We start from the raw sequence: 22,147 nt of genomic DNA on the forward strand, positions 1-22,147 counted from the left end.
ACCGTTTTTTCGATACCCTCCCTTCTTACTTTGACCATCTCCAAACATTTTTGTTTTGTTTATTTTATTTGAACTGAGTCAAATGCCATTTTTAGCATATGTCGCAGGCCAATGAAAAATGGCCCCCGGGTCATAGTTTTTGACACCCCTTTTAACCCCTTCAGAGCTGCATTTTTTCTACTCTTTATTTATTTATTTGTTTTGTTTTTTTACTTTACTGATTTTGAGTCTTTTCCCATGCAAGAACAACGTGGAACATTTTTGGGGGTGATTTCTTGCTTTTATTGGTTATAGTGGACGCCAGGATAATATGGCTGTAACATTTTTAACATGAAAATCATTCAAATCAACTTGCGACTGTGATTGGTTAGCTGGATCCAATCATGAACCAGAAGTGTTGACATCATCCAAATGATGTGTTTTTTATTGGTTTAGACCAGTGCTTCTCAATTAAAAAAAAAAAATTAAATCCTTAATTAAACTATAAACATTTTTTGACTGACCATGTAAAACCATATGATACGGAAAAATAAAATTACATAAAATCAATAAATAATAATGCATTCAAACTGATCACCAACATTAACTCAGGAGCACAATATTAAAAAAAAAAAAAAAAAACTAACCTGCAAAACGAAAATGTATAAAATAATTTGTGCTGATTTTTTATTTTTTTTTTTGCTGTGCAAACAAAACCCCTACACCACCGAGAAATTGCTCCCTGCGCACACGCTGCCAATAATGAGAGCGCCACTGCCCCCTAATGTAGTGGAGGTGCAATTGCACTTTATTCTAGGACAGTAAAAAAAAAAAAAAATAAATACAAATAAAAAAGCATGTACCCCAAGGTCAAACGCGCCCCCCTTGATGGAGCCTCGCCCCCCCCCCTGGGGGAGCCCACCCCACTATTTGAGAAGCACTGGTTTAGACAAGCAAATATGTCAGGTTCACTGCAATCATCTATGGGTCGGGAGTTCAGTCCAAGCTGCCACAGAGCAAGTTAGCTTAGCGCCTTGCGTTCTCAAGCATGGACTGTGTTGTCAAGCAGCCACGAAGGTGAATCTTTTTTTTTATGCTCTGGCTTCTTCTTCTATATTTTTCGGTAACTCCCTGTTGGTTGCGCTACAGTGCCACTTTAGACTTGGCTTATACATTACAGCAGTTCAGAATCTTCTTGTAGACATGCATTTCTTGAGGCGTTTCCGTGTGTACAAGATTTCTTTTTTGAGGAACGCGTAGACATGGCCTAAATTTACTCAATAAAATGCAGACAGAAAAATTATTTGTACATTTGTAGTAAACATCTACCTCGTTTTGTTTAAATGCAGAGGTGAGTGCGTCAATGAATTTTGAGCGTCCATCATTCGACAATCAACAGTCGGGACATCCTTCCGTCATTGCCAAAACATCAATATATCAAACCGAACTGTCAATCCACCATTCATCGATTGCTCAGCAAAATGAGCGATCGTCAATGTTTACGTCATTCGGTGGGCATCTGTCAGTGTTCCGTCAATTGTCATTCAGTCAATCAGTCAGTAAAATGGGACATCCGTCATTAATGGATTGCCGAATTTATTGACAGACTAACAATTATATTGGTGGAAGAAAAGCCCCTTCCATCAATGCTTAATTCGTCAAATTTCGAAGTTTTCCATCACTGACAGATTGACAGACCTACTGTCAATACTGACGGAATAATCATCTCTATTTAAATGGTGCATGGCATGTAGTCTTTGAAGCAGCCATTGGCTAAAAACTTGCCTAAAATTTAACTCACCCTGAATTGGTCGAACTGACTTTTCTTCGCCAGGATGTCTGGCTGGGGCCCTTTCGTCGCCATCATGTCGTCTCTGAGACTAGTCAGCTTGGAGCGAATCAAAATGTAGGTGTCTCCAAATTCCTTTGTTCTTGATATTAAGCCCTGAGAAAGTAAAAGTAAACTTCATGTCAGTATACATTTTACAAACCACAATTCCAAAGAAATTGGGACATTTTGTAAAACGTTAACTCTTTTACTGCCACACGTTATGAAAAAAACAAACAAAAACAAAACAACCCCCACAGTGCCATTTCGCCGATTACAAGCATTCATCAGATTCCGTCACATTTCATTGTAATTCCATACACCAGCAGCCCATTGAAAAGACACACAATGCTGCCATCTGCCGGCCATAGTTAGGTGCCGTTTTTGATTCCACAACCCATTGACCAGGCAGCGCTGCACTTAGACGCTGCTCCGTCCATTGAAGAAAAAAAAACAAACAAACAAAAAAAAAAACATAGATAACGTCATTTCGCGTTTATGGCAGCATACATCGTGATTTTACTAATCGTTATTCAAAGTTTTTGTCAGTCAAAGAATTAAAAACTTGATGATGATTGACCAATACTCAACTCTTGAGTAGTCACCGATACTGATACCAAATACTGATACAACTACTACCGTATTTTCCGCACTATAAGGCGCACCTAAAAGCCTTCAATTTTTTTCAAAAGCTGACCATGCGCCTTATAATCCAGTCCGCCTTATATATGGATCAATATTGAGCCGCAACAGGTTTCGCTGTCAAGAAGCTATCGGTGACCCTGCACAATCGGTGACGCGCATGCTCAGAAGATCCCACCATCTTGGCTCGCTAGCTAATACTAATACTTTACCTCAGAGAAAATAATAAAATAGGTGTTTATTCATTTTGGGAGGGAATGGAGTTGTCAGAAAGCTAGTTTGTAATCTACTAATAAAGTTTCACTGACGTATCTGACTGTTTTGTTGACATTCCCTTTAGTGCAGCACCATCTAATGAACCTAACCCCAGCCTCTACTGTAGCACTTTATATATGGAAAAAGTTTTAAAATATCTCATTCATTGAAGGTTCACCATATAATGCGGTGCGCCTTATAGTACAGAAAATACGGTACATAAAATTCCCCCAAAATGATAATGTAAAAGAAACACCTAATTTTCCCAAAAAGACTTGAAATTAATGGCAACTTTCTAATCCTATAATTTTGAATTTCTAGTTCCTGATCGTAAAACAGCCACAAGAGGGAGGCTGATACTGGCATTGGCCACCGTCACGAGTACCGATACCTTAAAATAAGGCTGGTAACTGCACCGATTACGATAACTGGCATCGGTACCCGCCCATTGCTATTAAAAACAGAACAAAATGGGGGAATCACGTGACGCAAGCGGTGAAGATGGCAGCGTAGGCTGAGAGCTCGGCAGTTTGTGCAGTTAATTTGCTTTAAAAGAGGAGCTTATGTTGATTTCAAATTTAGATACTGGTCGCTTATGCATTTGGGAAAGGGAAGGATTGCAGACGCACTGATTAGACATGCCCATCCAAAAACTTGCGCTCCGTTGTCAGGGAGCAACCAATGCTAACAAAGATGGTGCAGCTAAGGTTAGCGACGCGACACCAAGCAGGACAGATTCCCCACCACTGTCGGTGAAAGATGCTCGTACAACAGACCAAACGGCGAAGGATGTAGCCAAAATTTATGCTCTGTTCAAAGACACCTCAGAAACACAGGAGCGCAAGCTCAACGTCATACAGTCCACGACGAATGGCGTAGAAGCTAAGCTAACGGATTTGACGTCACGCCTTGGAGACGCTGATGCCCGCATTCACTTTCTGGAGGATGCTAACCGGGCACTCAAAGCTAACCCCCCCAGCACCGCTTTCATAAGTCGAGGCTTTGCGGCTCAAAGTGGATGATTTGGAGAACAGAAGGCGATGGAACAACGTTCGGGTCGTTGGCTTCCCGGAGGGCGCCAACATCTTCGGATTTATGTGCTCCGTATATGTTTGTCCTACAGCTACGAAAATTGGGTGGCACCTGTACCACATATTGGGGTCATATTTTAACGAACGCCTCCTACCGAATTTACGCGATCGTCTTCTAACTTGGTGTGTTTCATCTTAAAATGTTAAAATGTTGTTTTTGAGGGTCTAAACATGGGCGAAAACTCAAACTTTGCACACACATCAGACCTGTCATGAACATCAACATTTTATAGATTTCTAGTGCAATTTTCAATAAATGGCTGAAAAGCTTTAACCTGGCAATAGCCAGACTGATATTGTCCTTCATTCAAGGGAGTTCTCCACAATATCAATCTGGGGACTGCTCCACGATGATTTGCTCGGGAAAGGCGGGACATTCTGTACAATACTTCAAACTGATCGGACAATGCGGCATTGCATTGTGAATGTTTGTTTTAACTAAAGGTGTCAGTCGATTAAAATTTTTAATCGTAATTAATTGCATGACTTCAATAATTAACTGACGATTAATCGCACATTAATGGCATGTTTTATACTTCAATTTTATATCTAAATTCTCAATATAATGTCAATTTTTTTCCCTAATTTAAATGTTTATTTTTTAGTCAACGGGCATTTTTAAATCAACGGGCTCGGTACAAGATGTATTCTCGGGAGTTTGTGAACTCACAAATATCGCGTGAGCAAGGTTAGAAAAGCTCCATCCACCAATTTTTAATAAAGCATTTCCGGTTGGACTTTTCACCGACACTTATGAAAAATTAAAAGCATATATAAAAATCTTTTGTAGCCACCTGCTGAACTGAATAGAAAGTCTGCCATTTTGATTATATTTTGGGAATTGCCCACCATTTTCGGTCTTTTAACTCATTCACTCCCAGCCATTTTCACAGAAGCAATCCTGTTCGTTCCCGGCTGTTTTACTGGATTTTGACTGATTTTCCAAGGCCCACAGAATATTGTGTTCAATTGCTATAAAAGTATGGAACCTACCAAAAGAAAGATTAAAGTCTCTTCTTTCATCAGGAGAAAAAGTATGTTTCTATCTGTTTCCGTTTTGCAGCAATTAGCATTAGAAGGGAGCTAAGTTTCATCAGTTTTCGCAAATCTATTTAAAATTGTAAGTAATTGAGCTTTTTTTCTACATGGCCCTGGTTGATCTCGTTTGCTCTGCTGCCACCTGCTGGCCGTTTGTGTAATAACTACCATTTCTGCAACCGTTCTTTGCAGTTGAGAGGCTGCATCAAAGCCTTCTGCATGCTTTAGCATAAAAAAACAAAAAAAATGTATAAATACGTTTTGGGGCAATTAAAACATTAAAAAAACATATTTACACGTTATTGGGAGCAAATGAGTTAATAATAATGAACACACTTGAAACTTTGTCCACAAAAGCCCTGGCAAAAACATTTCTATTTTAAAGTGTTCTTGTCCTGACAATACCCTAACGTGCCAGGTGCCAGTGGCCTGGGTTGCAAGGGCCCTTTATAGCTGCTCGCAGCTCTAGTTGTGGGAATGCTGAAGCATTCCCACATATGTTATTGAGATTTTTATTCTCCACACTTTTTTGCCGCCTAACAACTCCCACATAATACTTCCAATTTACACTACCTGCAAAAATTCATGCCTCCCGGGGTATATATTAGTGCTGGGAATCTTTGACTGTCTCACGATTCGATTCGAATACGATTTTTGGGTCTACGATTCGATTCAGAATCGATTTTCGATTCAAACGATTTTCCATTCAAAATAATTTGATTGACAAATGATTTCTGCTTCAATTTACACAACATTGTCATGATCTACTCCAGTCTGCTTTGCAAGACAAAATGACAAATAGAGACGTTAAAGGTGTCTTTTTTTTTTTCTTTTCGTTTAAACATTTATTAATTTTGTATTGTAAGTGCCTTTTCCCATAAAAACAGCACGTGGCTACAACTGCCTTTTCCCCTTCTTCTTCATTTCTAATATAAATAAAATCGATTTTTGGGTATTAATATCGATTCATAAATGAGAATCTCGATTCTTTTATGAATCGATTTTTTGGCACACCCCTAGTATATATATCATCTGATTCCACATTACTTACTGTACTCGCACAATTTAACGTTAAAGAACAACTTTTCCCCATTCATTTTCAATGGAATAGACATTGAACTTTTTCTAAGTCTCACTTTCCACGCCCACTTCCATACATATAACATATCATTACCAGGTGGCTGATACTGCTCGGTGGCACAGTTGGTAAAGCGCATTGTCCAGTAACCAGTTGGTTATAATTTCATAATTTATCTCTCAATTGACTTCATAAGCATTACACATGCATTCAAATCATAGCATTCAGCATTCCCATGCAATTTCTCCAGAAATTGCACTTAGTCTAGTTAGATAATTTTTTGGCATCAATATCTTTTTTTTTTCTGAATTGAACTGTTATTTTGAAGAAAAAAAAACAAAAACAAATACGGTTTATATGTTTGACCTGTAATAAACACAAAATGTATTGCTGTCAAAGTTAAATTTTTACTTGAAATGCATCTTTTTCACAAAACCCTCGATTTCTCAATTTTTTTTCCCTTCTCAAAAACAGGATTTTCAGGCTCTCTTCTACCGCTGATTATGCAAGAATGACAAATGCTAGATACAAACTTTTTTTTCTGATGAAAGATGAGGGTTAAAGCTTTCTTTCGGTAGGTCTCGCGTTTATATACCCATAGAACACAATATTCTGCAGACCGTCAAAAATTGGTTAAAATCCTGTAAAATGGCTGGCAGTGAGGGGATGGTAGCGCTGCAAATGCCTGGCATTCAAAATTAAATCATGTTTGTTTTTGTTGTTTTTTTAACTTCCTTACAGTAAATGTTTTTAAAGTTCGCTGTCTAATGTCTTAACATGGTCAATGTATGTTCTTTCAGTAAATTTTGTAACCTTTTTGATTTCTCTTCTTTGCTTCTGAATACTGTTAACTACTGTGTTTGTTGATTTCTTATGTGTTGTCTTTCCTTGTGTAAAGCACAATGAGTTGCCTTTTGTATGAAATGTGCTATACAAATAAACTTGCCATGCCTTGATTATTGCGGGGGTGGCTTGGAAAGTATCTCCAGCGAAAAATGAGGGAACACTATACAGTATATACCGTAATTGCCGGACTATAAGCCGCGACTTTGTTCACACGCTTTCAACCCTGCGGCTTATACAATGATGCGGCTAATATATGAATTTTTCATCCTGAACCCTAACAAGCATTTGTAGTCATAAAATTAATTAAATTAACACTGGAAGCGAGAGAATATTTGATCTTTAATTCTCTTTCTGTGTGGGAGGATTTCCCATCGACAAATGTAGATTTATATTTTTATTATTTTTTTAGACAGTTTTTTTTCACATTGATCTCTTTGGGGATCTATTTTGTACTGTGAATGAGGCCATCGGCGGAAGGATACATGAAAAGAAGGGGGGAAACTTCTGCCATTAAGTTAAAGCGTGCATGTTCAGTGAGCATGTGTCCTCTTTTTGTTTTTTTCTTTTTTGCTTGTTTTAGAGCTTAACGAGCCACTTAAAGTTAATTGTTTGATTGACACTAATACCCGAAGATGACTCGATCAGCGAGCGTGGGGAGGGGGAGAGGGAGAGAGGGAGGGAGAGAGAGAGAGGGAGGGAGGGGGAGAGAGAGAGAGTGAGAGTGAGAGTGAGAGTGAGAGTGAGAGAGAGAGAGAGAGAGAGAGAGAGAGAGAGAGAGAGAGAGAGAGAGAGAGAGAGAGAGAGAGAGAGAGAGAGAGAGAGAGAGAGAGACCGTGAGATTCAACGAGGAAGAAACTTTCTTCAGCTGCTGGACATCGGTGTCAACAATGCATGTGTCTGGATGACTAATGGCGAACACAGCTTTACCAAGACTGGGAGGCAGTGCCGTGAGAGTTACGCCACAATTTATCAATGGATCGTGAATGCTTGGGCGAACGCAAAAGCCGGCATGATTTCCGAGGAGCGCAGGTCAACGAGACTGACTGACAATGAGTTGGAGCCTGGAGTGTTTGATGGAAAACTTGCCCAGTTTGTTTCGGATACAAAAGATGAGGACTTTGAGGGATTTGTGATTGATCAAAAGCAACGTGAGTACATTGTTATTGCTCTCTGCCTTATTAAAAACTAGCACTAGCATGTGCTAGCGTATGTTTTAGCATATTGCTAATGGCATGCTACCATGTGTAGCGTCGCTGGGAGCTTGGACGCGCTCCCAGCATGCTTTGTGCCACCAACGATTGAAAGGGTGTTTAAAATGCATGTTCTGTGTTAATTAGTCTGCTTGTTAGTGGTCTAGTTGTTGTATTGGTTTTGGTAGTGCTTTCTAGTTTGTTGCTACTTGGTGATTTAATTTTGTCGTGACACCGTGATTGTACATGACATGGGGAAGAATGACTTGCCTGCATTCTGCGAGTTGAAAGTGGGTAAGCGAGATCTTCTGCTTACAATAATCAAAGTGGTCACCGGTCCTCACTTACAAAGTACAGTCTTTCTTTGTAAATATCTAATTTTCAATGTAGACACATGCTGCTTATAGTCAGGTGCGGCTTATATATGGACAAAATACTTTTTCCTTTGGAAATGTAGTGGGTGCGGCTTATAATCAGGTGCACCTTATAGTCCAGCAATTACGGTCATTTATTTCCAAAACATTGACAAATGCAAATAAATTATTGTCAAATGATGCAATAAACATTCACTTCATCAAAAAGCCCCAAACAGCCTGCTTGACATTCATAAAGCAGCTTACAGCATTTTACTGTAACCTTAGGCAGCCCAATACATCTGATGCTGGATCCAAGTTTTAGATTCTTGTTAGTGACTGTTTTGCCTTGCTCACCTTTAGTCGTCCCTCTCTCTGCATAAGCTGAACATACAGTAGTTCTCTGTCCCTTGTAGCAGTACTCAGCTCACTCTGCACACCATCAGCTCTTTCAGGACCAAACACAGAGTCTAGCAAGTCCCCCCTTGTCTTGAGTTGATTGAAACGATCCTGCAGCTGGACGCTGTCTGTCAAAAGCCGCTGAATGTAGAGGACAGAAAAAAAAAAGAAAAAGAAAAAGACCACATTACACACCAGGCATGGGTTGATATTTGATTCTGACGGTATGATAACCGTGAGCAAAAATATTGTGGTATCACAATATTAAAATTACAGTTCTAAAATGTCCATTGTTGAAATATCTTGGTAAGTAAAAACAGCATTTCTTTTCCCCCCATCTCAGCGTATTCATTCAGTTGCGGTGCAGCACTGTTCCTGCAATCTGACCCGCCGCTCATTCAAGCCAGGAAAAAAAACCAAAGTGCGCCTTTTGTGTGCTCAAGCTCTGCAGTGAAGACGTTATCTTTCTAGTCAAGAATCGGGGCAAATATTGCTGTGCCGCCAAGCGTTTCTGATTGGTGGGCGCTCGTTCCAGGTTGGCTGCTTCCTCAAGCTAATGTAAATGACATGTGACTGGAGCGCGCATGCAGGAAGAACAATTGAGGCTCTATGTACTTGAATGTGGACATAAACAAGATAGTGAGTAACGTAATTTCCGGACTATAAGCCGCGACTTTTGTCACAAGCTTTCAACCCTGCGGCTTATACAATTATGCGGCTAATTTATGCATTTTTTCTAACGGCCGCCAGGGAGCTCGAGCAGAAAAGGTAAGAGTGAGACAGGTGGAATATATGTGCCTAGGAAGACGCAAGTTTAATGTAATGTTTAATGTTTTTTTCTGAATAATAAAACAGAAGACGAAGAAGAAGAATTTCCACAAAAACAATGGGGCCCTGTAGCGGTCGCTGTTCAGGCCCTAAAAAAAAAAAAAAAAAATTACCGGTAACTATAATGGAAAAATCCACAAGTATTTTATTTATGACCCTAACCCACACACAGTCACAAATTGTTCTTTTGTCCATCTCAATGTAATCTGTTATTGCTTCACACCCACAAAAACATGGCATATCCTAAAATCAATAGTTTTTCAATCAGGTTTTAGAATATGAGAAATGTCTTTTACCTCTATATTCTGGAGCCAAAGGGCAATGTGGGAGAAGTCTGTGACCTCAGCAGAAGCCTCCAAAGCCTGAGAGACCATATTCTTCCACTGTGCAAAGAAAAGCAATGGATCTTGGAGTGTGTGTCTCAGGCCGGATTCGGACGCGGAGCACAATTTTGCTGCTCTGCATTTCACACTGTTGTAGAAACAAGAATTTGACAAGCTTTTACGAGTGTGCAAAAGTGAAAAACTCGGTAGCGGTTACCGTGGGGTACAGATCGATTACTGTAGATCTCAAAAGATGCGTGACAAAGTCCGGACAAACGCTTGTGTTCATGGTCTCGGGTTTTGTGAAAACATCCCCCCGCCCACGAATTCCTAAACATAAATTCTTTTCTTGACTGGTCTGATTTTAGAAGGAAGAAAAATAGGAAAACCCTCAAAATAACAAGGTAAACCTGCGATACATAAAAGGTTAGGGTCACAAATTAAAATCTGTGACACAGCATGGCCATGAAAGGTGAACTGTGATAGAGCGAGGGAACACGAAAAATAGTTGCTTTTTATTTGTTTGACAAATACTGGCACTCATGATAAAAATTACATTTCCGTTTCCCTATTTTGATTTGTAATCTGAGATTTATGCAGGGCAAATATAACAAATTAATGACATGAAAGGTCTTGAAAAAAAATAAATAAAAAAATTAATAAGTTTTTTTTTTAGATTTGACATAGCTGATCAACAACCTTACAACACATCATAATTGATCTTTGATTTGTTTTTTCACGTATAGTTACTACATGGAAACGTTCATGATGATGCATTGGTGACAGGTCAATCTGTTTTATCAATTTATAATAATTGTAATAACTGTTCTTTTTCCTTCCTGTTTTCTTCTTCAGCCTGAAAGAAGTACCTGAGCGCAGCAACAATGCACCCGTTTTATGTTTGAGGAGGAGCATCTGTGCTCACAAGCATGTGATAATACAATAAAAGGAGCGGGCGGCCTCGGAGCATAGAACCCTTTTGGGTGCAGTTGATGGGTGCTGCCTATACATCTTATGTATTTCATGCACAGCCCATTCCCCCAAAACATGTGCCCAGGTTTGGGAATTTATTCAGAATGTGATCTTCCACATTCCAGGACAGCAATCAGTAAGTGGATCAGAGACCAACTTGCTTCTTTTTTTTGGTTGTTGTTGTTTGATTGAAGTGTTAAAAAAATAAATAGTACAAATCTTCAGAATTTCATCCTCTCAACATTAAATATTTGCAAAATCCTGTACTCATCCATGAAGAAAGACTGACAATCATTTGTTTTCATCAAAACTAGTCAATTGCAAACATCTCCTTTTAGTTTGTGAAACAATAGGGGCTTTTCTTCTGCAGGAACCTTTGGAGAACATTTCAGTTTACCTTGGTAAAATTCAGTTTGCGCATTTTCCACCAACAACAATTCCCGGGGTAATTAAATTCCCAAAGGGGCATCCAAGTACTATCTCAGCAGCAAGGTCTTGCTGAGCCAGGCTGGAACTTTGAGGGGGCGGGCTGCAATGACCAAGGCTGATTGGTTGGTCAATGTCACGATGGGGGGGGGTTGGAGGCAGGACCCAAATGCAGGGGGCAACAAAAACAGGGCAAGGCAGGGATGCAAGTAAAAAAGGGGATTTAATTAACAAAAAATGTAAACAAGGTACTATGGAAAAATACAAATTAACAAGGTCAAAAACAAACAAGGCATGGCATGGATAACAGGGACAGCAACAGGAACAGTAACAGGAACAATGACAGGAACAGGAACAGAAACAATGACTCAACAAGAACTGAAAGAAAGCAGGGTAACACATTGTAACGAGAAAACAACATACACCTGGGCAAGATACAAGAGGCTTGGGGAGCTGATTGGTCAACACAGTGGGAAGGGAAGACACACTCAGGTGGACGTGGTTAGACATAACGGGACAAGGGAAGAGACAAGGAACACATGACAACCAAAAACACCAAAAGAAAACAAAATCCCACCCCCACAAAGCGCTCGCACAGCGCGAGTGCATTCATGCTCCCTCTGCACTATGTTTAAAACGTACATTTGAAAGTGGCCATGTCCTCCGCTTCCACACGGAAGCGCCATTTTTTGTCCCCGGATATCTCCGTGGGACTCTTTCGGGGCGAGCGGTTCTGTTGTAACCGCTGTTTAGAAGCCTTTCGGCAGTGGTTCTGCAGCGGCGGTCATCGGGAGACCTGCTGACCGACAGCAACGCAGAGAGCAACGGCGTGGCACACGCCTATTTCCTTGTTTTTACACAAGAGAAGAAAAGGCGTTCGCCGGTCTTCCCCAAAGCCATAAAAATATGGTACATACAATCAATACAATAATGTTTTACAACGCTGAACTATATTTACAATTTAAAAGATACTTGTGGATGGACTTGTAAATGTTTGTGGTTTAAAAAAAAACATTGCGAGTGTACAACGCTCGCTGGTCGTGTGTTCTCATTCACTTGAATGAGAGCACCAGCGGCAGACCTCTCCATTCACAAATAGTTTCGTGACACACGAGCCGGTCGTGAATCTCAATATTTCGTCCATGGTGGGCCATATTAAATTGTAAATATGGTTCAATGTTGGCGTGACTTGCCACTCGTGAAATGTTGTGGAAGATCCGCACGCATTGGGGAATGCAAGCTTGGCTTGGACAGTTCAAATGATCCCGCCCCCTTCCCGCCGCGCGCCTCCTGTAACGGAAAAGCAATGGAGGCGGTTTCTAGTGTGGTAGCGTGCCGTGCGGGGCTCAGGGATTTTTAAAAAAATGAAGCGATCTATTGCTGCTTATTTTCTAAAACAAAATGAGAATGAGGAGGAGAATGATGGTGGTAAAGGAGGGCCTTTCGAAGGTGCCAAATCAAACGATGCAGATTATTCTGCCTGTCAGAAGTTTTAATTTGAATTTGTGCAGTCTTTAAGCGCCCTGCTGTAGTTGCTAGGTTTAATGTTTTTGTTGAGTAAAATAGAGATTCAACACCACTCCAATGTGGCGCACGCAACGCCGACAAGTTCATTGTTACGCAGACTGTTGGATCTTATTTTTGTTGTTGCTTTGAATGAGAATTAGCCGTAAGTACATGCGATGTCAATATAAAAACACTGTAGGTAGGCTTAAATTAAATTAGCTAATATTACATTGTTTGTTATTTTATTTTCTTGTGTAACAACGACCTAAAGAGGGTAATAGTCAGAGGCCACTGTTCAAATAAGTAGCATACAAAGAAAACGAAGTCTGGTTATTTGGAGCATCGTTAACTCGCTGTCTAGCTGGTGAAATCTAGAAGGTTCGGAATGAGGACAGCATACAGATGAAAAGGTCAGGGGAACATTGGCCGATGAGCGGGCGAAGAAAAAAAAAAAAAAAAAAAAAAAAAAAAAAAGTACTGACTTTTACTGAGCTAAACAAAATAATGTTGACATGAGTTATACGAAATTATTGACTTGTTTTGATAGCCACTGCTGTTGCAGGCAAACCTCGTGTCCCAATGAAATATTTTGCAAATATATCGAGTTGCGTATGCGCCTCCACAAAAAATGGTGCGACCAAATCCTGTGCTGTGCGAGCAACCAAAAATGTTACTCGCACCAGTGCTAGTAGTGGAAAAGTTAGTGTAGAGCCCTGCCCTGGGCTGAAAATTAGTCCCAGTACATGGCTGAGAATTATTGCGCCTGGCAACCTTAGACCTCTTCTTTTTTCTTTTTTTTTTTATTATCGTGCAATTAATTGATTTAGTGCTTATGGCGACAGCCCCAGAGTTAATAGTACTTGGCAACAACAATAATTGCTGCGGCTACAGTTACTGCTAATGTTATGACCACTTCTTCAATGAACAAAAGGTTCAAGTTTAAATAAAGTACCACTGATGGTCACACCCACTTAATTGAGTCAAAATTTGTTTTCCGCATTTAACCCATCTCCTGAGGGATCAGTGAACAGCAGCACGGGCCGCACTCGGGAATCATTTGGTGATGTAACCCCCCAATTCCAACCCTTAATGCTGAGTGTCAAGCAGGGCGGCATGGGTCCCAGGGATAGAACACACAACCTCCCAGTCTCAGGGCGGGCACTCTACCACTGAGCTGTGATCTGTGTATTTTATGCTTGTTACAGATTTTAAAAATAGTTGCACTTTATAATTCAGAACTTTTACAAGACCTGTAATTTGATGATACAGCACTATGTATTTTGTACATTGTATGTTGGCTTGTATGTAATTTCAACATATTCTGTTATTCTATTCTTTGGGGACTACAGATGGAAACTAGCATGGTGCAGCCATCTTTTTAATGTTACTCCACATTGTCCTTTTAATAAACTAAACAGAAACCAAAATCAATTGCACAAGCAAATGGGAAGCCACCAAAAAAAAAAAAAAGACAAGCTATTGGACACATACCTCTGGTGTTCTTTGACCACACCAAGGACATCATCAGAAATGTGGCGAGAATCCTCTGAGAATCTGAACAGCTCCTTGAGTTGCAATTTGAGGTTGTCCACTTGGGACTCCTCCCCCACCAGAGCCTTTCTTACGCCCTAATAGACACAATTAAATCAAACCTATAGAGTCCAGATCAAGCCTCTCCAACAATGTTTCTTTCAACACTGATTGATCACTCTGATAGAGGGAGAGTGAAATAAACTTGTGTTTGCCAGGAAGCATGTTGACAGGCTGGTGAGAGAATAGTGTGCCCATATATACACACTGCAGAAACTGGCAGCGGTGCACCGCAACAATGTCTGTTTAACCAAGTTATTATTACTATTATTATAAACAAGTTATTTTACTCTACCTTTTTCTGCGTTAGTTGGGACATCCTAAGTGGCAGTAAACTACATGATGAAATGTGTCCTGAAGCTGTCTGACAGTTCTCTTGTAGAGAGAAGCATGATATTGCTCTTCTAGACGCAAGATCATAAGATTATCAATACTGTAGGGCTGGGCAATAAATCAAATTAATTCAATACATTGTCATTTTAAAAAATCTAATCGTTGAAAATTTGTTAAATCGCGAAATCGAGTTTTGTCTTCTGGATTAGAAAAAGCTGTTGTTCTTATGTTCTGTTACATCCAAATGCTTTCATGTGTTGTAATTTTGCAGAATGCTGGATGGGTGGTTTGCGAGACATGTTTACAATTAGGGGTGGGAGAAAAAAAATCGATATCGCAATATATTGTTGCGCGCTCTGTTGCAATAAATTATCGATACACTGACGGTAGATATCGAGGTAATGTGTCCAGTTGCGCAGTGTTATGTTATAAATGTTTATGCACTTTAATTTGTCTCACTTTACAACGTTTACAGTTAAAAGACTAAGACATTTCCCTTTTTACGGGCAATTGTTGGCTTTTTCAGTCACATATCGTGATATATTGCAATTTTTTTTGACAATATATAAAAAATCGGAGATATCGTGTATCATGATATTATCGATATCGTGAGGCAAATATCGTCACAGTATCGAATCGTGGTTTACCCGTATCGTCCCACCCCTATTTACAATAGCTACCAACTACTTAATTGTGGCATTTAAGCACAAACTATGAATGTTAAGTTTATATTAAAACTAATCTAGAATCAGTATAAGTTACTGGTGTCTGAACATTTTGCACAGGAATTATTTTTGAACAAGTGAAACATTCAAATAAACGTTTGTTGGATTTATTAGATTAAAATCGATTAAAATCGTAATCGTCCTGAATGACTGCAAAAATCGAGATTTTATTTTTTGGCCATATCGCCCAGCCCTACAATACTGTCTATATGGTAACAATAATCATGATGAGAATAAGGTCTACACGAATTGCATGGTGTTCAGGGATGAATAGTGTTTCTCATATGGCAATTTTTTTTTTTGCTGTAGTAATAAATAATGCCACATGCAGGCACACAAGGAGAGTCTGTTTTACCTCTTGAGCGACAGTTGGAAGGTTTTTCTTAGTTTCATTTTCAAAAACTCACCATGTATTTTCTCCACTGGTCCATCATCTGATCTTCATTGCAATCAGCACCATCCCCAACATCACGATTCTCTTCCATTTCCTGGTTCAGCCGGTGAAGTCGCAATCTGAGACATCCAATATCTTCTTCCAGTCGCTGGCATCTTGCCACGTACTCATCGTGTGTAGACAGGGTGGAGCGCAGACCCTCCTCAACCTCACATAGCCCTTGCCTTAGTCTTTGCCAACCGAGCCTGAGCTCTTCAGCCTCGTCTACTACCACCTCTGCGCCAGCAGGAGAAGTCTTCGCTCTGACAGCTTCAGCTACACCCTCTATATATTGCAGAGTTTTTTGCTCACTGGCTACAATAACATCAAGGGCCTAAAAAAGAAAAAAGGTCAAATATGTTTGTGCTTACTTGGAGAAAAAAAGCAGTTAAAAAGTCTAGTGATATAACGAAAATCGATTTAATATAGATTCAAACTGCTTCAAATATCCATCGATGTAAAAAAAATAAAAGCATCGATTCACAACGCAATGTTAAAGGCCCGGTCTGACGTTTTTACTCAGGGAAAGGCACCTTAAATACAGGATTTAAACAGACAAACTTCTTCTCAATTTACAGCTCTGGGCTTCTGTTAATGTCTGGTGGTGATTTTTTTTCCCTAAACCCCCACCCCCCCCAGCCTGTATTTTTCCATTTTGTGTTTGTTTTATAAACAGCGTGACATTTCTCTGGACAGACAGTGTTTATACCCCTCCAGCTAATCGCAGAGCGGGAGGTGTCGGGGGGTGGGGGCGTGTCGCAAACGGTGCCGGGCGAATTTGTCGGCTGCGTGACGTCACTCCGGCGGCAACTTGACAGCACACACAGCAGTTTTTCATCGTTTCGAGTCGGACCCCTTTCTTCTTTTTTTTTTTTTTTTTCCCTCATCAAGAATTAAAAACAGGAGACACGAGTTAGCCTGATGTTGTTTTAGCTCTGCAAACTTCTTCTCCACAGCAGCGCTACATTTTTAGGCTGCCCTTAGTCTCCTCTTGAATAATATTGGTCTCTACCATGGTCGAGATGGAGACACGTTTTGCACGTTTTGTCTCCACTCTGTTGCTGCACTCCATTATTATGCTGTCCTGAGTCTCCTCTTGAATAAATTGTCTTGTCTCTTGATGCTGCTGCTCCACAGTCTCCACTTTGTTGCAGTGTTCCATTTTCATTTTGCCTTAGTATCCTTAAGAATAAATGATGTTCTTGTTATTGACAAGTAAATAAAGGAGCTTGTTGCTGTACCTAAGGGCTGGATGCTGTAATATTATGACCAGTGTTGCCACAGTTACCTTGAAAAAGTAACTTAGTTACTTTACTGATTACTTGGTTTTAAAAGTAACTAAATTGCGTTACTGATTACTTAATTTTAAAAGTAACTAAGTTAGATTAAAAGTTACTTTTTTAGTTACTTTCAGCAGAAAAATGTATCAGTTTAAATATTTATTAGTAGTTATTGACAGTTATAATTGTTTTTTTTGTTTGTTTGTTTTTTCCTCTTCAAAATAAGGATCAGGAAAACAAAAGGTTGATAATTTAATGTTAAATAAAAATATTTAACCTTTAGACAGACACCAACACAATTAAACAGAATATGTGCACATTGTGAAGTATTTCAGAAACATAAATTTAAGACATGAAATAAACCTACCGTCCAGCCAAAAGAAATATGAAGCCACCTTATGGAACAATAAATCTATCAAACACATTTTAACCACTTAATATATGCAAAAATATTTCCAAAAGTTAATTTCCCTTTTTAATCAACAATTATTGTTTTTAACAATTTTTGTTTTTCTTTTGCCATCACATTAATTTTTGGTTAATGTATGACATCTTTTTTGTTTTTTTAATCTGAGACACGATGATGACCACGGAATCACTACTGTTTGTTTTGCTTTTTGGGCTGTCGTTCATTTTGAGTTTGATGACGTAATTGCGGGCACGTCTCAGTTCCCTGCTGCTCATGCTAGTTGTAGACATTGACAGGGAGCCACAAACTGAGAAATGAGATACTTGCAGTGTGCTTTTAGCATAGCTGGTGTGTTGGCTGTGGGACATACCTGTGTCGTTTGAATCCATGCATTGGATCGTCACGGGAGTTATTCTTTTTGGCTCGCGCGCAGTACCAATGCCGGCCCGGGACATACAAGTGCACCGAGAGGACTCGATAGCCATGGGAAATACCGAGATGTACGGCACCGGCTTCTGCTAACTGTCTCCAGTTGCATGTGTCGCGAGCACGGCGTTGACGGTAGCCCTCCCCCCCCCAAAAAAAAGTTGCGTAACGTCTTCGCATTATGTTTACAACATCCGGGGAATGAAGCGTCTCTGAGCACTACTTTGCTAGGTCTCTGTAAACACGGAAGTAACTTGAATAGTGATGCTACTGAAATGTAAACAAAGCAAGTAGAGCACGGCGCAGAACTCTTGCTATTTTTATGAAAACCATAAAGCCTCACTCGCAACCGATACGGTCGTTTAGCTCCCCTTGATGAACGATGGTTCGGTCGAATCGTTTTTTTGTTCCACCCATACTGAAAACGTGACTTGTCTGACGTCACTCCCCCTGGCGAGAGGGCGGAGACGACCTCATCCCATAATGCTTCACGGACCAGTTGAGGATGGTAATAATTTATTTATTTTTTTACCACTTTTATGGTCCATAATGTACACTTTTTGCGTTGCGTCGTGTGCCTGTTGGTTCATAAAACTAGTAGTAAAAGTATCATCACTTTTGTTTTGAATGTGCAAAACATTCACGACCAGACCATGGCTGAATTCAGTGTGGTGATCAATGACTTCGCCTCATCTTCGTAATTAGCGGCAGTTGTTTGTGACTGTTACAACAGTGAGATATTATGCCTCTTCATGAAAATGTGGAGTAACGCATTGAATCTCTGGACAGTAACTTTAATCAGACTACTTTGTAGAATAAAGTAACGCGTTAGACTACTAGTTACTTTGGAAAGCAAATTTTTTGTAACGCGTTACTCAAAAAATTTGCTTTTAACGGCAACACTGATTATGATAAAAACATCTTCTAATTAGTAGATCAACATCTTTGCTGTTCACAATGGGTCCTCCTACAAGCCTCTGGCCAATATTTTTCAGGAAGCATTTGGGTTCGAATTTCCCGCCCTCTATCTACGGATTTGACGTCAAGCGCGTTCTAGCTCACTGTTTCTTGGAGTCGCAAAGTCAGAGTGAGTACAGTATTTTGCTGCAATAGAGTCCACTCAGAAGAGACCACAATCTTCATCTAGCGTGCCCCAAACACCCATAGTTGGCTCCGCGCAAGTAAAGGCTAAAAAAAAATGAAAACAATGTCAAGAGCCACAAAACAATTAGGGCCGTCACTAACGACTTTTTTTTTTTTTTTTTTAAATCTACTCAACTTCTCATATTTTTGTCTAATCGACTTTTTATTGTTATTGTTTTTTTGTTTTGGTTTTTTAATTTATTTTTTTCAAGTTTTTAGGCCGCAAATGTTGAACGTGTTGAATTGACTCGATAATCTGGATATAAAACCCATTGTTCCTTATGTTTCCTGTACAATAATAGTGTTCAATTTAGTGTAACTGCGGCACACACATACACACAACTTCTTCATGCCCTTCCCTTCATTTCAGTGTTGGCGAGGAAAATAAGCTCTTCTTTCGCGACCAAGATGACGTGGCTTTGCGATTCAAGCCGTGTTTGTGAGCGGGGTTATTCTGTCATGGTGAGTGGATAAATGGAAAAAATTTGCCTACGTTGCCGTGAAGCGCTAAGCTAACTCCCAGTGAAATGTGTTTGACTCGACAAAACGGCCATCTCGACGCCACAGCAAACTGGTCGTGTACATTTGTGTTATTCATATACGCATGTAAATGTCAAAAAGCAAACGTGGTATTCACGGCAGGCCAAGAATTTGTCGTTCCGAGTGTTCACAGGAAAATAACGCTAGCAAGAGATTTGCCGGTCGCAGCAAAATAAGTAACTGCTGACTAATAGAAAGTGAAGTGACAGTCACACAATTACGCAGCTGCCAAGCGCTACACGAGGGAGCGAATAAAATGACAATATTACAAGTATTTCTGTAACATTAGTGTCGTGTTTACCTTTGTCTATCCGTGATGCACTGAATCCATGTTATTGCTCCGGTACCCATGAACCGTGGCGTCGATTTGGCCGTCCCATTCACTCGTCAGTCATGCCGCTGTACTGATCCATGAATGTTTTATAGTCTTGGTGTATCATTGCAGCATTTTCAGACATTTTGAGGGTCGTGTGAGCATTTTAGTTGTTCACCTCACCAACCAATCTTGGCAATAATACTGTGCATGGTGGCTTGGGTGACTCCGATTCAAAGTCGTGCTGTCTTCCTCTCCCAAATGTTTAGAAGAGCCTGTACCTCTGTCCTCTTATCCATTCGCTTTTCCTCCATTTTAAAATAGTGCAACCAATGAGGAGATAATCATAACTAATAAATATTGTAAATACTGTATGAGTGTACATGTACGCTTGCAGTAAAAGAACTGTATGCACAATTAGACTAATGGCGGCTGTGCAACACACCTCCAAAATCAGACCAACCAAACAGGAGTCATTTAAAAAATAAATAAATAAATAAATAAATATTACTCTGTCCGCCTTCTTCTCACTGAAGTTTGCAACACTCTGCGCAGCGGCATAAAAGGTCCGTGTGAAACAAGGACGGCGACGGCGCAAACATGGTTCCGGGCAGAGCGTCAACTATTTTTCCAGTCGACCTATTTTTAAAATCGACCTAGTCGACTTGGTCGACTTTTTTTACCCAGTCCTAAAAACAAGTGATTAGGTGATAAAAATTTGACATATCGCGAAATTGACGTGATGACGTAATGCGTAACATTATAGGTCTTCGTGTCAACTTGGACGTACACGCGTTGTTCGCTGCTGCTCAAAAAACAATGTAGGGGCGTATGAGGCTGCAAGAGTTCAGTTCTGTCGCATCTTCGATAAAGTGGGAGTAATCTTCGTCGTATGGAGGCTGTTTTGTTTATTAATTACTGGAACACTCTTGATTCGACGCACTCCTTATGACAAAAATAAATAAATAAACAGACGGTGGTTGGTTAATAATACTGAAGTGTTTGCGCATCGTTTGGCCAAGATCAACAATCCGCGGTGTTTATCTTACCGTAACTGGAGTTTGTGATGCTAATCGACCGCTAAGCTAATATGCTCTCAACGAGAAGGCGTGCACGTTTCTATCAGGCAGCGCCCTAAAAGTGCACATTTGTCTTATTCATACCCGTTAATAATGTCTACAAGGAAACACGGCATTTTCTCGCTCCTCTGATTAAACAACCAGAGCCGTTCACGGCAAAATAACGTTCGAGGAGGTTGCAGCTAAAATAACCACTGCCTAAACTCGCAGATGGAAAACATTTTTTTTACCAATACAATTTGCCTGTGGTGTACAAAGCATGACACCACAAACTGGCTGCTCCTGTATCATTGGCGATTCCCTCCCAAAACACGAGGATCAACCACACAGGAGAAAATAATGGAGTTTTTTTGACTCAGGCAATTTGCCACTGACTTCTGAAGGTATGTGCTTTCATTGTATTTGCTCAGTAAATGTCCTTTAAGCAGTTATGTTATAATTCGCAGGGTAAACACTATGCCCTGTTTTTATTTCCATTTTATTCCATTACAGTTGCTATATTTGCACTTTGTTTACATTTCAATTCTGCAAAAAAAAGGTGGCTTAAATATTGTTGCTGCAATAAAAGTGCTATTATTCAGAAGTGTCAATCACAAATCTATTGTTTAGTAATTATTACCAATATCGTAAAAAATATGGTCACCACAAATTTTTTTGAAATATATTTTTTAAGCCATATCACCCACCCCTATTTCATATAGATGCTTTCACAGAACATTCAGCCTTAATATTTCATTATTATGCTGTTAAAAACATGAAACAGATTGCAACCTGTTTGTTAAATACAAGTGTTGTATAATTTCAGACTTACTTGTAAGGCTTGGAGCTTGTTCTCTGTGGTGTCCTCCTTTTCCATAAGATCTGTCAGCTCCTTGGTTTTTAACAGCAGCCATGATTGAAACCTATGAACACTGCCTTGGTATGTCTCGTGCTCCTCAGCTATTTCCTGAAGCAGTGACAGACGTTCCTGTAAAAGAGGCAGACAGACTTTTACTCATACAGTGATTTTTGGCACATCATGTTCACATATTCTGAATTTGTATCCTTACAGCAAAGGTACACAAATACAAATCTTAAAGGGCTGCAAATTTTTCAATGAGTCAACGTCCATTCATCAAATTT

The 22,147-nt window shown here is 39.8% G+C and overlaps 1 protein-coding gene across 2 annotated transcripts in view; it reads right to left on the reverse strand.

Annotated features, from left to right (window-relative positions):
- Positions 1–22,147, reverse strand: part of syne3 (spectrin repeat containing, nuclear envelope family member 3) — a 187,060-nt gene that overhangs the window by 123,876 nt on the left and 41,037 nt on the right. For both annotated transcript variants that reach the window (XM_077537982.1, XM_077537983.1), the window contains exons 5-10: positions 21,837–21,992; positions 15,810–16,169; positions 14,246–14,382; positions 9,824–9,998; positions 8,658–8,840; positions 1,781–1,924 (exon numbers count right to left, since the gene is read on the reverse strand). In XM_077537982.1, the coding sequence (XP_077394108.1) occupies positions 1,781–1,924; positions 8,658–8,840; positions 9,824–9,998; positions 14,246–14,382; positions 15,810–16,169; positions 21,837–21,992 (1,155 nt within the window). The remainder of the gene's footprint in view (positions 1–1,780; positions 1,925–8,657; positions 8,841–9,823; positions 9,999–14,245; positions 14,383–15,809; positions 16,170–21,836; positions 21,993–22,147) is intronic.

The sequence above is a fragment of the Festucalex cinctus genome, chromosome 12 (assembly GCF_051991245.1).
Source record: "Festucalex cinctus isolate MCC-2025b chromosome 12, RoL_Fcin_1.0, whole genome shotgun sequence".
Lineage (NCBI taxonomy): Eukaryota > Metazoa > Chordata > Actinopteri > Syngnathiformes > Syngnathidae > Festucalex > Festucalex cinctus.